General features: G+C 35.1%; 1 protein-coding gene across 11 annotated transcripts in view; it reads left to right on the top strand.

The window, feature by feature from the left end:
* Kif21a (kinesin family member 21A) overlaps window positions 1–11,747 on the top strand; it is a 145,577-nt gene extending 133,830 nt beyond the window's left edge. For all 11 annotated transcript variants that reach the window (XM_063254546.1, XM_063254545.1, XM_063254550.1 and 8 more), the window contains 5 exons: window positions 1,325–1,489; window positions 2,737–2,854; window positions 4,281–4,451; window positions 5,752–5,951; window positions 10,482–11,747. In XM_063254546.1, the coding sequence (XP_063110616.1) occupies window positions 1,325–1,489; window positions 2,737–2,854; window positions 4,281–4,451; window positions 5,752–5,951; window positions 10,482–10,575 (748 nt within the window). In that variant the 3' untranslated portion in view covers window positions 10,576–11,747. The remainder of the gene's footprint in view (window positions 1–1,324; window positions 1,490–2,736; window positions 2,855–4,280; window positions 4,452–5,751; window positions 5,952–10,481) is intronic.
* The last annotated feature ends 1,706 nt before the right edge of the window (window positions 11,748–13,453 follow it).

Below are 13,453 nucleotides of genomic sequence, written 5' to 3'. Positions count from 1 at the left end.
CAAGTGGTCAGAATAATAAAACTCAGATAAAATAAGGAAAAAAACCTCCCAGATTGACACAGTAAGCGTTCAGTATAAACAGGAAGAGATTAACTGTATTTGGTTTCTGTGAAGTACATATTTCTTGTTTTCTTTCTCTCAAAAAAATTACATACAAAGCATTATATTATACTAAAATATTACATTTTCATAGCATTTACTATTTGATGGAAGTAAGTGGTTTATATTACTTGTGTCATATAAATACAAACCTTGTAAAATGACTATAATTACTATTGTAAGAAATACTCATAACCTTTAATTAAGAGGTATTGAATGACTGAGTATAATTTTAGGGTCTGAGACTACTCTGAGGTTGGTACAATTTCGTAATTGTAAATTTTGTTAGACAATTTGGAGAATGAAGTTTTTGTTTGGTGTCTGTTATAAACACATTTGAAAATCTAAAACAATAATTTTTCTTACCATGAGATTGGAGAATCATTTTATATAATTGAAATTGAGTGACTTCTGTAAATGATTAAATGAGGGCTGAGAGAATTGAAAAGGTTAACTTTTACTAATTTGTATAGTACATATAGTAGAGTATTAATTTTAAGTAATTTATAACTTGAGAAATACAAATTATTTTCCATACTGAATATGTCTTTTGAGAGGAGTTTTGTAGAAAAAGAACAGTAGTTATTAAATTAGAAATTTACCAATCCAGGTGAATCACTAGAATCAAATTTGAAGAGATTGGTTATAACAATATTTTAGAAGTTGGCTGAGAAGATATTTAAAAATGGCTTAAAATACCATCTAGGATCTATCTGAGGAATTAGAAATAAGCTATGATTAAGACTTTAACACATAGTGGATACTCATCTGTAATTTTGTTGAAGAAAAACTGCAAATAACTTTAAAAGTCCCCAATACTTGTAATCCAAAAAGGGAATTTTCATACACCGAAGGAATTTGGTAAGCCCAGTCTATAGAGAATTTGTGAAACCTGTAGGAATGTGAATTACTTTTATGGAATTTATCACTTGTTAAGTTTTTATTTTTTATAGCTAATCTTTTTTTTACAGTACTTTAGTCATTGCTAACTCAGGGTCTAGAAATTCTAGTGTTGTAATAGGCATCAGATTAAGAGTTTTAAACCATGTCATCCTCTTTATTCCCTTAGTCAGCAGACATATGTACCAACTACGTGCACTGTATATATGGCGACAGACAAAGTTCTTCTTGTTGCCTATAGGCCAGATTCTTAGGAATTCAAGACATTGTAAGACTGATTCCTGTATGGAAATGGACTTGTTTGCTTTGCTTTCTGTCCTTGAAGGTCTTCCGGTCAAGTTAATCTTGGAGATGTCTGTTCTGCAAGTACAAACCGGGTTGTAGCTATTCCTTCTGGAGAGAACCAAATCAATCAAATTGCGCTCAACCCCACAGGCACATTCCTCTACGCAGCTTCTGGAAATGCTGTCAGAATGTGGGATCTTAAAAGGTAGAACCTTTAAGAAAGCAAAGCTCTTGCATATCACCAATACAACCTCAGATATTGCTAACATAGTATTCCTATGGAATATAATTTTACAGTCTCAGAAGGTGATGTAAATTCATTGGTTTTCTGTCTAGCACAACCACCCTAAATGTCTTTTCTGTCCTTATTAACAAACTCACAATATTCCCTTCTTTTCATTTTCATTGCTAATAAAAAATATGCAGGAAATACAGAAACTATTTGTGTTGTAATCTCTTAATAGTTGTCTGCAAATGTGTTATTAGATAAAGGTGAATATGTATTTTTGTCTGTTTCATTTTTGAAAGAATTATTTTTTAACATCATTTAAACACTTTTTGCCTCAACCTTTTCAGTTTATAAAATTAATTTAATAACTGAATATAAATCCTTGCAGTTTTCATGAATGCAAAATAATGAAACAGATGTAAACTGTGAGGTATTGAAAAGATAAAGTTGTTAAAAAGAAAAAAAATGACAAAATGTAAGTCTTTTTGTTGTTTTTTTTAATTTGCAATGAAGTATGAGCTTTTTACACTTTAGTTGAGCTTGATTTGAAGTAGAAGTGTAAAATAGTCTGATAATTGACATCATACATTTTTCCACCAGTCTGGTATCTGTCCTAGTCATTTTCTTATCTTCGTAATAATTGATGAAATGGGTCACCTACGTTTTGATACACAGACACACATATATGTGTGTGTGCACTGGTTGATGCATACAAATGAGCACATACATGTATATGTATGATGTGCATACTGTATATATGTATATGTAAAAATGTGTATGTGTGTGATAAAATAACTTTTCTCTGTGTTTTTGCTGACTTTGTGGTTAATCAGTGATATTGTTACTTTCTTCAAACACAGAGATCAAAAATATTAGTCATATATCTGTTACAATTTTGGACCTTTAACATTAAAGTTTGCATGGGGTAGTCCATCTTAGCTGTTAGCATTTGTTCAGAATTTTGCTGCCTTACTACCTCCATGAAATAGCTTGGTTTTGGAATAATTTACTTACGGCCTTTTAATTCCATCATGCAATATATTGGTTTGGCCATTTTTTAAAAACTCTAATTTGAATAGAGTTTCATAGAAATGAAGCTGAAATCTAAAAGAAAATTAGTGAACAGTTTTATGAAAGGATAGAGGTTACTTTTATGTCAAGGCTTATCCCCATCATTCTAAAAAATAATTCTCAAACAGAGTCATTTTTCTTTCTTTTTGAAGGTTTCAGTCTACAGGAAAGTTAACTGGACATCTAGGCCCTGTTATGTGCCTTACTGTAGATCAGATTTCCAGTGGACAAGATCTGATCATCACTGGCTCCAAGGACCATTACATCAGAGTGTGTATTGTGGAGTTGTTGCATGATATTTGCCTATTATGTGATAGGTTTGAAGCATTGAGACTCATTTGGGACTGTTTTTTTTAATCTGTTCCTTTTTTACATCTTGTAGTCTTTTTCTTTTGAATATTTAACTCATTTATCGGTCCAGGTTTTACTATTATTTAATTATGTATTCTCATTTTTCATAGGAGATAGGCAGGAAGGGATTTAAAGATCTTTTATTTTAGTCTTCCAGTGAATAGTTAAAATTCATTACCATCACCATTACCACCATCACCATCATCATGACATTTTATACTTAGTAGATGATGGCCATTAGAATTGCTGAAATTAGCAGATAATGTGGGGGAAGGATGTATGATTTGATTCCAGAAATGTTACATTTGAGGCTGAAACAGAGGATATACACCTGCAGGCCAGAAGTGCAAATCCAGAGTCTGAGTGAAGCTGTGACAGGAGATGCAGGTTTGGTAGCATCCAAAGAGAAGCAGATGTTCAAGGAAGTAGACTTGATGACAAAGGAGAGAGGATTTGAGGACACTTTTGGGGAAATGCCCATGGTAGTCAATAGTAACATAATGAAAGCCTGAGTACTTTTGGAGAGATGAATGACTTTAAAATAACATGCGTAAGGGGAAGGATTTACCTTTAGAAGCCTTGAACTCTTTATATGCTTGAAAATGGGCTGTCTCAGTGCAAAGGAAAGTGTGGTATGAGAGAATGGAGGTGGTTGATGAAAGGCTAGAGGTTAGAATCAGGTTGGACATGAAGCTTGCAAAGCAGTAAGTGTAGATGAGCCTCTGAAGATGGCAGCTAGCAATTGGAAGGTAAAGGTAAACTTTCAGTGTGAAGTGTCCACACATTTACTTTGGATCAGGAAAACATGAGGCCATCAGCCAGATGAAATGAGGGCAATTAAAAGGAGTAACCCAGTTTTGAATGGCAGCTTTAGGAAACTAGAGATGCCCTCCAGGATGGCAGAGCTGTCTTAACAGTGAGGGGTAATAATCATGTTGTTTATTTGAATTTTAACTAGACTGATATAATATTTTTTATTATTTCACTTGTTATTTCTGTAGACAGACATGAAAAGATCTGATTCTCTCTCTTAAAAGTTTGCAGATATGAAAGTACCTGCTATGCAAGCAAAATTGGTGGGAAATAGGACTGAGATTCATTCTCAGGGTTGTTCACTTCAGGTTAATTAAGTTGGTGAAAGTGGTAGGAGGAGTTAGAATCAGATCATAGACATGCAAAGAGGTAAGCACACTGCAGCCACCGAAGAAGGGAGGCTAAGTATTATGACAACAAATTATAATAAAACAAATCTTGTCAGATAACGCAACCTAGTATGTGTGTGGGCACACAGGTGTTTATCTGAGACTTAATGAGGTAACTGTTCTCTTTCTTCTTGTTCTGTTAGATGTTCGATGTAACTGAAGGGGCTCTTGGAACTGTAAGTCCTACGCATAACTTTGAACCCCCGCATTATGATGGTATAGAAGCATTAACTATCCAAGGGGATAGCCTGTTCAGTGGGTCCAGAGATAATGGAATCAAGAAATGGGACATAGCTCAAAAAGACCTTCTTCAGGTAATGCAAAACCTTTTATAGCATAGAGACATTTCAAAACCACTTAGTATTTTCTATAGGGACTTGAAGAACTTCTATGTAGATATTCATTGTTTAAGGATAATATTAACTAGGACTTCCTCTTAAATTATGGTTTATCAACTCCAAGACTTACTAATTGGAAGAAAGGAAGCCTTCAACACCTACTAGATAGGAGGAGAACAGATATTGGTGAGAGTTGAAAGATCCGGGATTGTCTAATACATGTGTTTTTTACATAAAATCAGCATTGGAGAGTAGTTGCAGTTTTGCATTTTGTTTTGTTTTTATTTTATATACGTGTGTTCTAAAGAGTATCACGTTTAAGTGAAGTCAAGAGTAATGCAAAGGCTTCCTCTTCTATATGCGCATTTTCATATGTCTACCAGTAGTAGCACATTTCCTACAGAATGATAGTTGAGTTGAAGTGTTGTGTCAATAAATTTAAATACCGATGTCTTTTGCTAACTCTCTGGGAAAGGGATTAATTACCAGATAAAATCATTCACAATTTCAAGCTTTTCCTTGCACTTATACTTACAATGTGTACATATGTTTGCATTGTAGTCACATCCACTTTCCTACTTGTAACCAGCAGTTGAAAATGAACAAGTAGAATACATATTAGTAGAAAAAACTTGGCAACAGATACAAATACTGTGTTTAAAGCTTTTCTTTTATAGATATACATTCATGGTTGTGATTATATGTATGTATAAATATATTCATACATAAAGTATAGTTAGATGGTCTCTGTAAGTACTGCTTGTTAATTATTAAATGTATAGATTGCATGTGATATTTTGCAAAGGCAAAACAAAACAAAACCTTTAAGCTGTCTATATTCTTCAGTAAAAGTTTAAACCAATGATTTTATGTGGCAGTCCTCATAGTCTACATCTGAGGTTGTATTTTCAAACTTATTTTATCAAATATGTTCTCAAGAATGGCAAGGTATTTACTGCCCCTGAGTATGATGTGATATTTGAAAAATCTTGGATACTTTCCAATATTTTCAATTCTATAGATTTTTAGCATTTATGCTTTTTAATGTGGGTAACGATGAAAGTTAATGAGGCAAATTAGAAGCAAATTACAGTTTTACTTATTAAAATCACTGATTTATTATGTAGAACATGAACTCGTATGATTTTTATGCCTTCAGTATTACAAATGTTGTATTTTATCAATGAAAATGTAATTTAATTTGGTATGAAGAATGTCTGGTTTGGAATTTTTCCCTGAAGCTGATAATATTTCTTTCTCTCTCTTTTTTTCTTAGCAAGTTCCAAATGCACATAAAGACTGGATCTGTGCCTTGGGAGTGGTGCCAGGCCACCCAGTGTTGCTCAGTGGCTGCAGAGGGGGCATTCTGAAACTCTGGAACATGGATACTTGTGTGCCAGTTGGAGAGATGAAGGGTCACGATAGTCCTATCAATGCCGTGTGTGTTAACTCTGCCCACATTTTTACTGCAGCTGAGTAAGTTTTTTCCATGTGATTTTTCTTTGTCAGTTATTTTTATTGAGAGTTAATATCTGTTATCAGTTGTAAACATCTAGAGACATGAGTCCACTGCCACGTCTCTCCTGAGTGATTTAATATCTAAAAAAAACCTTACAGATGATTAATTTCTAAAGATTTTGTTTCAGAAAGACAACACATTTGCCATTCTTCATATTTCTAACAAAAATTTTAAAACTATCTCTGTGCCTCTTCCTCCTTTTAAAGTGTAAGTCTACAACAATATCTGCTTCTTCCCTCTTATGAGTGGTTGGGTTGATTGATTCATTTGTTAGTTCACAGCGAATTGCTCAGGCTGAGCACTGTTCCAGACTCTTGGGAATAAAGGAGTAAACAAAACAGATCCAAACTCCAGTGTCCATCTTAGTGAGAAGAAGAAAATAAGTGAAGTGTGTTAGATGTAGATGGTGATACGTGCAATGGTGAAATATAAAACGCAACTAGGTTACAAAACAGAATAATTGATAAGGCGTCATGGAGAACGTGCCCCTTACCAGTATGCTTGCAGGGGATGGCGATGTGTTTTAACTATAAAAATGACATGTATGTCAGCACTTTGGAAAGCCAAACATATATGAAGCATTGATCTCTCCTAATAAAACATAATTTAGTACCTGGGTTAAACGTCTTTCTATTTAGTCTGTGTCAGTTAAACTTATTTTGAGCATTGCCACGGTTTGGTCTATCTTAAATGGATCAAAATTCTGATTTAATTGTAAAACATGTGCTTTAGTTTGTGTCATTTCTCATTAGTTGTGCTGATTCCATTAAATTCTTGTTTCATTTAGATTTACTTTTTTTCATCTTTTAAGTCCATCAGAGAAAATTTATTTTGTTTTCTTGAAGTAGTTATCTTTAATATTTCACTGTTTCCAAAACGCACTGCTTTCTTAAGAGTGTCCAATTTGCTTAACTCTTTGGAAATGTGTGTCTTTGATAGTCAGAGATATGGGACTCTCAGTGTAAGACTAAGCATTGTATGTCACTGAGACGCAGAAGTTGATATGTCATATAGCTATACGTAACATGATCTTACTTTTGAAGAACTAAACTAAACTTCCAGTATTCCCAAAGTACATCACATGCAAACATATTTGCCATAAATTTTCAAAATTAGTAAAATAGGTAATAAAAACCTTTTTAGGGAGGGTTTGCTGTAGATTAAACCCAGGGCCCTGCATATGGTGAAGCAAAGGGCTCTACCGCTGAGCTCTTTGCAGCCCAGGGGGCCTATTTTAACAATAGTTATGCTGTTATTTATCAAACATTTCTCCACTGCTTACTGCAAGGCATTTTTTAAGTGAGTACACATAATAATTTTTGAAGGTAGGTATTAAAATCTGTTTTATAGGTGAGGAAATTGAGATATTATCCTTTAAGGTCCTCACATAGTAGTTCCATCATACTTGTCATTTCTGCCTCTGGTTTCACCCACTGGTTTTTCTTGTGGTTGTCGGACACATTTTCCCTGTTTACTTTCATATCTGGTAAAATTTTAATGGATCCTAAATATTATAGCACTGCAGTTTGAGTGTCTTGATTTTGTTATATTTTTATAAAGGTGTTGCGCTTTTTCAGGCAGGTAAGTTAATGGTTCAGTTTTATCTTTTTGAGACTTGTTTTTTAAGCTTTTGGAGGTAGATCCAAGTAGCTCTGAGAATTTTTCACTGTGTAGCTATTGCGTTTCTTCTGGGTTTACAGCCGCAGCCTTGTGAAACTTAATGTTCAAAAGCTTTGTGACTCCTGTGAAGATTTATAGAAGTCTTGTTCTGAAGAGACTTTTCTCCTTCTTTCCTTAGTTTTGCAAGTCCCACCCACTGTAGATTCTCTAGATTTGTTTTCTGTTTCTTGATCTCAGTAATTCTGAGGCTTTCCCATGCAGTATTGTGGAAAATGTTTCCAAAAGAAGCCAAAGCTGTTGCAGTTCATCCTCCTCATTTCCCTTTACTTGGGGATCAAATGCCGTTCTGACTCTCCCAGCGTCTGAAAACAGTTGTTTCAGATACTTTGTCTGGTTTCCTCTTCATACACAGTAGAGGGTTGATCTGATAATGGTGTCTGTCATAACTAAGAGTGGAGATGTGAAATTCTTATTTTTCTCATATAAGAAACCTGCACATCCCACTGCTTTCCTCTTTCCAGATGATGACTTGTCTTTTATTTGCTCAGGCAAATTCTGCGTTTGTCTCTTTATTTTATGCTCCATATCTGATCCTTCATAAAATCCTCTTGGCTGTACCTTTAAAGTATGGAAGTCTAGTTGTATTTTTTCCCTTAAAACCTTACAGAGTCCTCCACTTCCCTGAGAGTTGAGGCCATATTTAATCGGACCCTTTAACTGCCTTTGCTTTATGCCTATGCTTTAACTGCCTTTACTTCCTTTGCTTTATGTCCTCTGGCTTCTTTGTTCTCTTGCAACTTGCCCGACCTTTTTGCTTGTCCTTGAATGTGCCAGGCTTATTCCTGCCTTGGCCCATTTGCACCCTTTGTCTGGATGCTGCTCCTCGCACAGAGATCCCGTTCCCAAGTCTTTCTTAGAAAGAAAGTCACAGCCATTCATTGTTGAACAGGGTGCCTGTCATACATTGCCCCTGACCCTTTTGCTGGGTTCTGCCTTTTGAAAGACTGAATGAGTAAATGAAGGAACACGTCTTGCACTATTGTCAGTGCATGTAGGATGGTGAGAAGATACATCATTAAAGTCCAGAAAACCTAGTTCTTTCAAAGATTTGCCTATTTTTTTCCCCCACACTGGGCATGTTCCTACATGATTTTTTCTTTAGAATGGACTATGAAACTTCTGATGTGCCTTTTAGCTATAAAATTCTACAGAACCCTTCTTTTTCTTTGGGATTGTCATGAAATTGGGAAAAGAAATATTTCTGTTAAGCCCGGAGATGCAGGGTAAGAAATATGATTGTCTAATAATTGATCCTGATTCCCCCATGCATGGTGAACAGGAATGAATTTACCAGAAACACTTTTTTTTTAAATTTAGAGAAAAAAAGCAAAACAAAAAAATGTAGAAATAATACACAATTTCAAAAACACTAAGAAATCACTAGTTGATTAATTATATATTATTATCTTAGAAGTAGTTGCTTAAGTCACAAACTCAAAGCATAAAAAGTGGACAATCAAACAATGACAGTACAAACCATTCTGTTTGATGAACTAACAAAAATTTAGTATGGTTATCTATCTTGTGCACCTATAAATACAGTTATATCCTTTAGAGCACTTTCTTTTCCTTTCATTATTACAATGTTGATTATACATTTTGGATCTTATTACTCCTTCAGGATTTTTATTATTATTTTTGATACTAGAGAGACAATACGATATTTACAAATGAGTCTGATTTATTTTACTTACAAGTATAGTCTCAAATTGCCTCCATTTACCTATAAAAGCCTCAATATCATCCTTTTTATAGCTGAATAATATTCCATTGTATAAAAATACCACATCATTTTCATCCATTCTGTAGTTGATGGGCATTTTCATTATATCCAAGATTTAGCTATTACAAATTATGCTGCTATAAACAGGGGTGCACATATATCGCTGAGACACGACCTTTTCAAATTTTCTGGGAAAATACCCAAGAGGGCAATAGCTAGATTGAATGGAACTTCCAATTCTAGTTTTTTAAGGAAAGAAACACTTTTTTTAAAAAAAATTTGAATTTTAATTTCTCATTGATAAATAGTTGTATATATTTATAGTGTACTAGGTTATCAGAAATCCTTTTCATTTTCTACATTCGATATCTGAAGGCACATTAGTCTACATCTGCTTTTTCTGTGAGCTTATTTCTAATTTTACCTAGAATAGTTTTCCCTGTTGGCACCAGACTCGCCAACTTCCTGGGAATCTGAGCCTGACCCCTCCCTACCAAGATGACCTTGCTCTGGGGTACTGAGCCTGAGGACCCCTGACCCTGTGTCCAAGAACACGCTTGCTAAAATAACATGTGCAGCTCTAGGTTAAGAGACAGGGCTCTTGAGTTACACTGCCTGTATCTGCCACTTGTTCTATGATCTAGCCTACCATTCACTCAGTAGTAAACAACATATCATAGTCCAAGCTGCTCAGAAGGCTGAGGCAGGAAATTGCTTGATCCCAGGAGTTCCAGGCCAACCTGGGCAATACTCTGAGAAACATTCTAAAAAGAAAACACGTGGTGGTGGGCACCTCACAGCCTACTTGTCTCTAAGACAGGTAAAGGAAACTAATGGGTTAAAATGAATGGAAAAGGCACATAGTAACAAGGTCCCAAGCAAAGTAAACCCTTGAGAATGGGAGCTTGTATCATTGTCTTCATGATGGATACATCTTTGCTATTCTTATGAAGAAGTGTATGTTTTTACTTACATTTATTAAAAGCCAGTTTTTAAAAACGTGTTTCCCTAATTAATTCTATGAGCTGTTTCTTTACTTTTCTGCCTCTGTTCATATGTTTGTTTTGATTTTATTGTTTTGTAGTGATCGAACTGTGAGAATTTGGAAGACTCACAATTTGCAAGAGAGTCAGATGTCTGACCCAGGAGACCTGGGGGAAGATATTACCAGTACATAAACAGGAGTGAAGAGAAAAACCATAAGCTAAATACTGTGATTAATACTCTGTATGTTCTTTGTGGGAAATGTTGTCCTGTATTTATTAGGCATAAACTTATGAATGGAATTAACTGGAAAATGTATCTGAATCCAGCTGCTAAGTATAAATTATATTCTAATGAAACTCTGTCTGTACTATCCTGTGTGCTTTTAGTGTCTATGAATACATATGTATCCTGTAATTGAAATATGGCTTGATTCACACTTTCATTGTGGCTGGATTTTTGTGCCTTGCTAGAAAAAGGCAAATTATTTGAATTGTAACATGTCTGCTTTTGTGACAGAAAACACACCTGGGATATAATACAGCTCACTGTGTACTCCTTCATGTAGTCTGTCAAAAGATTTGCATATTTAAACATACTGGAAATATGAGTCAAACTGTGGTCTGCCATTAGGTACGCATCCCAGTCTATAGAACATTCCCAAATTCCAAAGCTCTTTTAAGGGAAAAGTAAGGAGAGTATTATTGATTTCTCATAAAATGAAATTGACCTGAATCTGTTAACACAGGATGTATAACAATTTGTGTTAAATCTTGGCATTTACTTACATTGACCAAAGTTTGCAGTTCTGCTATATTCTGTGCTCAGGACTAAAATGCTATTGGATTGTTGTTTTGTTAGTGCTGTGTATACATTCTTTGATGGTAAACATTTTTTGATGTCCCTAACAGAAAGATATTTTGATCTATTTTCCTATGGAGTTGTTTCTATTATTGCCTTTGAGTTTCTTTTCTTTTTTTTTTAATTTAATAGTAGTATTTCCTTTTCCTTTAATTTTTATATGCTGCTAAATATATTTTAAATACACTGTATTTGCAAACTTTGGTAGCTAAGATGAGAACTATTATCCTCTGTGGTGGGGAACACTATATAAATAGGTAGATTGTAAAGAGAGACTACCTTGCGTTGCGCCTGTATGAATTTTTAAACACTGTAGATTGGATTTGCAAAAGGATATATAATTTATCTGTCTTCTCAGAACATTAATTTGTAAATTCTGCAAGTTTAATTTTTATGTAGATAGTATAATACTGGAAAATATTGTCTTTTGTGATTTTTTTTCCCTAAAAATATTTGCTTGTAAGTCAAAGCATAGCTTGGGCTTAAATAAACATGTTGCTATGAATTATTTGTACCCTCTTGTTCCTTTCCTAATGGTAAGAAAATAGCAAATGCTGGTGAGCCTGTTTGATCTGTGTAACAGAAGGAAAGGCACCTTTTATTCAGCAGTTTCTTTGCTCGCTAGACATGAAACTTTTGAAAAGTTTAAACTGTAACCTTATCCTGCTGAACCATGGTAACTCTATTTAAAGAAATTACACCAAATGATGTATTTGAAGGATTTGAATGTAATGATAAAGCAAATAAAAAATTATCCACATAAATTGCTTCCCTAAAGGAAGGGACTCTCAAGATCTGAGAGAGCATTGGAGCTGTTTTGGATTTCAGGTTGCTTGGAACATAGCTTTGGGCAGGGCTATTCCTTAGTAATTCATTAATTTGACAGTTTATGTGGTAGCTGTTCATGGAGCATAGGCAGGGCCAGCTTTCGGGGGTGTGAAAAACCAGCAAGGGAACACGCAGGTTTTGAGGGGAGGGTGATGGAACGGGCTAGTAAAGGCCCGGGCACCTTGCTCAGCTGGCGCCTCCTCCTGAGGAACACAGCCAGAGGCTGGGGCTCTGTGTCTGCCTCCAGCACTCATCACCAAGCCCAGGGCTGCCTGACCTAGGCAATGCTGCAGGCTGTAAGTGTGAATCTAACATAACTAACGCAAACGGACCCTTTAAAGAGGCCATCTTCTCTAAGAATTTACATGTTGAGAAAGGCTCACATGAGTCTTTAAGACAGTTAAAACAGTTCTACTAAAATTTAAATTAGTTATTCCTCACTCTGTATTAAATACTTGCCTGCTCTGCCTATGCACGCATTGATAGTCTGTTTTTGGGGGGGTATGCATGCTTTTTTCTTTACATCCAAATGTTGCTACAGAATAATGTTTTCCATATTAAATTAGCTGTGCCCTATATGATCATGTTTATGTATTAATTCACATTTGATGTGGAATCTTTTATAAAAATTTAAATTAAAATCAGCTGGCCAGGCATATAGCTCAGTGGCATGACACCTGCCAGACAAGTACAGGGTCATGAGTTCAATTTCTGGTACCAAAATAAATAGAAATAAATTAAAATTATCAACATGTAACAAGCTGTTTCATGCTATTATTTTACCAAGCATTTCTTATACCTTAGCTCAAAATCATTTCAAATTCTATTTTTAAACCTCAGAATAGGTTGTTCTCTTTCTCTCTTTTTTTTTTTTTTTTTTTTTTTTTTTTTTTTTTTTGTCTTTTTGAGACAGGGTTTCACTATGCAGTTCAGACTAGCCTTCAACTCACTTTGTAGCCCAGGCTAGCCTTGAACTCACAGTGATCCTCCTGCCTCAGTCTCCTGAGTGCTGGGATTACAGGTGTGAGCCACCACGCCCAGCTCTTTTCTTGGGAATATCATTTGCCAGCTACTGTAATATGCTGAGAATTGGGATTTTATTTGTAAATTACAGATGTAAAGTGTACAAGTTATTATATATATGAGCATTCTTTTTTAGTGTATGTGCTGCTGAAAAAAGCACTATAAGAATATATTGATAAAAAAGAACTGTCACTCTGTTTCCCAACTATAATAAGATGCTCAACCAGTCTTGTTTCTCACAGCTGCGTTACCCTGCCCCCTTTTAATGCAGATAATTGTAACAGCCAGCAAGTGGGGGTGGGTACGGGAGCGGCGGCGGTGAATCTAAAACGGCGTGGATGGTCACAAGCACTGATTTTA

This window comes from Cavia porcellus, unplaced genomic scaffold (assembly GCF_034190915.1).
Source record: "Cavia porcellus strain 051 isolate PalLab524CR breed Dunkin Hartley unplaced genomic scaffold, mCavPor4.1 scaffold_8, whole genome shotgun sequence".
Classification (NCBI taxonomy): Eukaryota; Metazoa; Chordata; class Mammalia; order Rodentia; family Caviidae; genus Cavia; species Cavia porcellus.
This window is presented reverse-complemented; position numbering and strand designations above follow the sequence as displayed.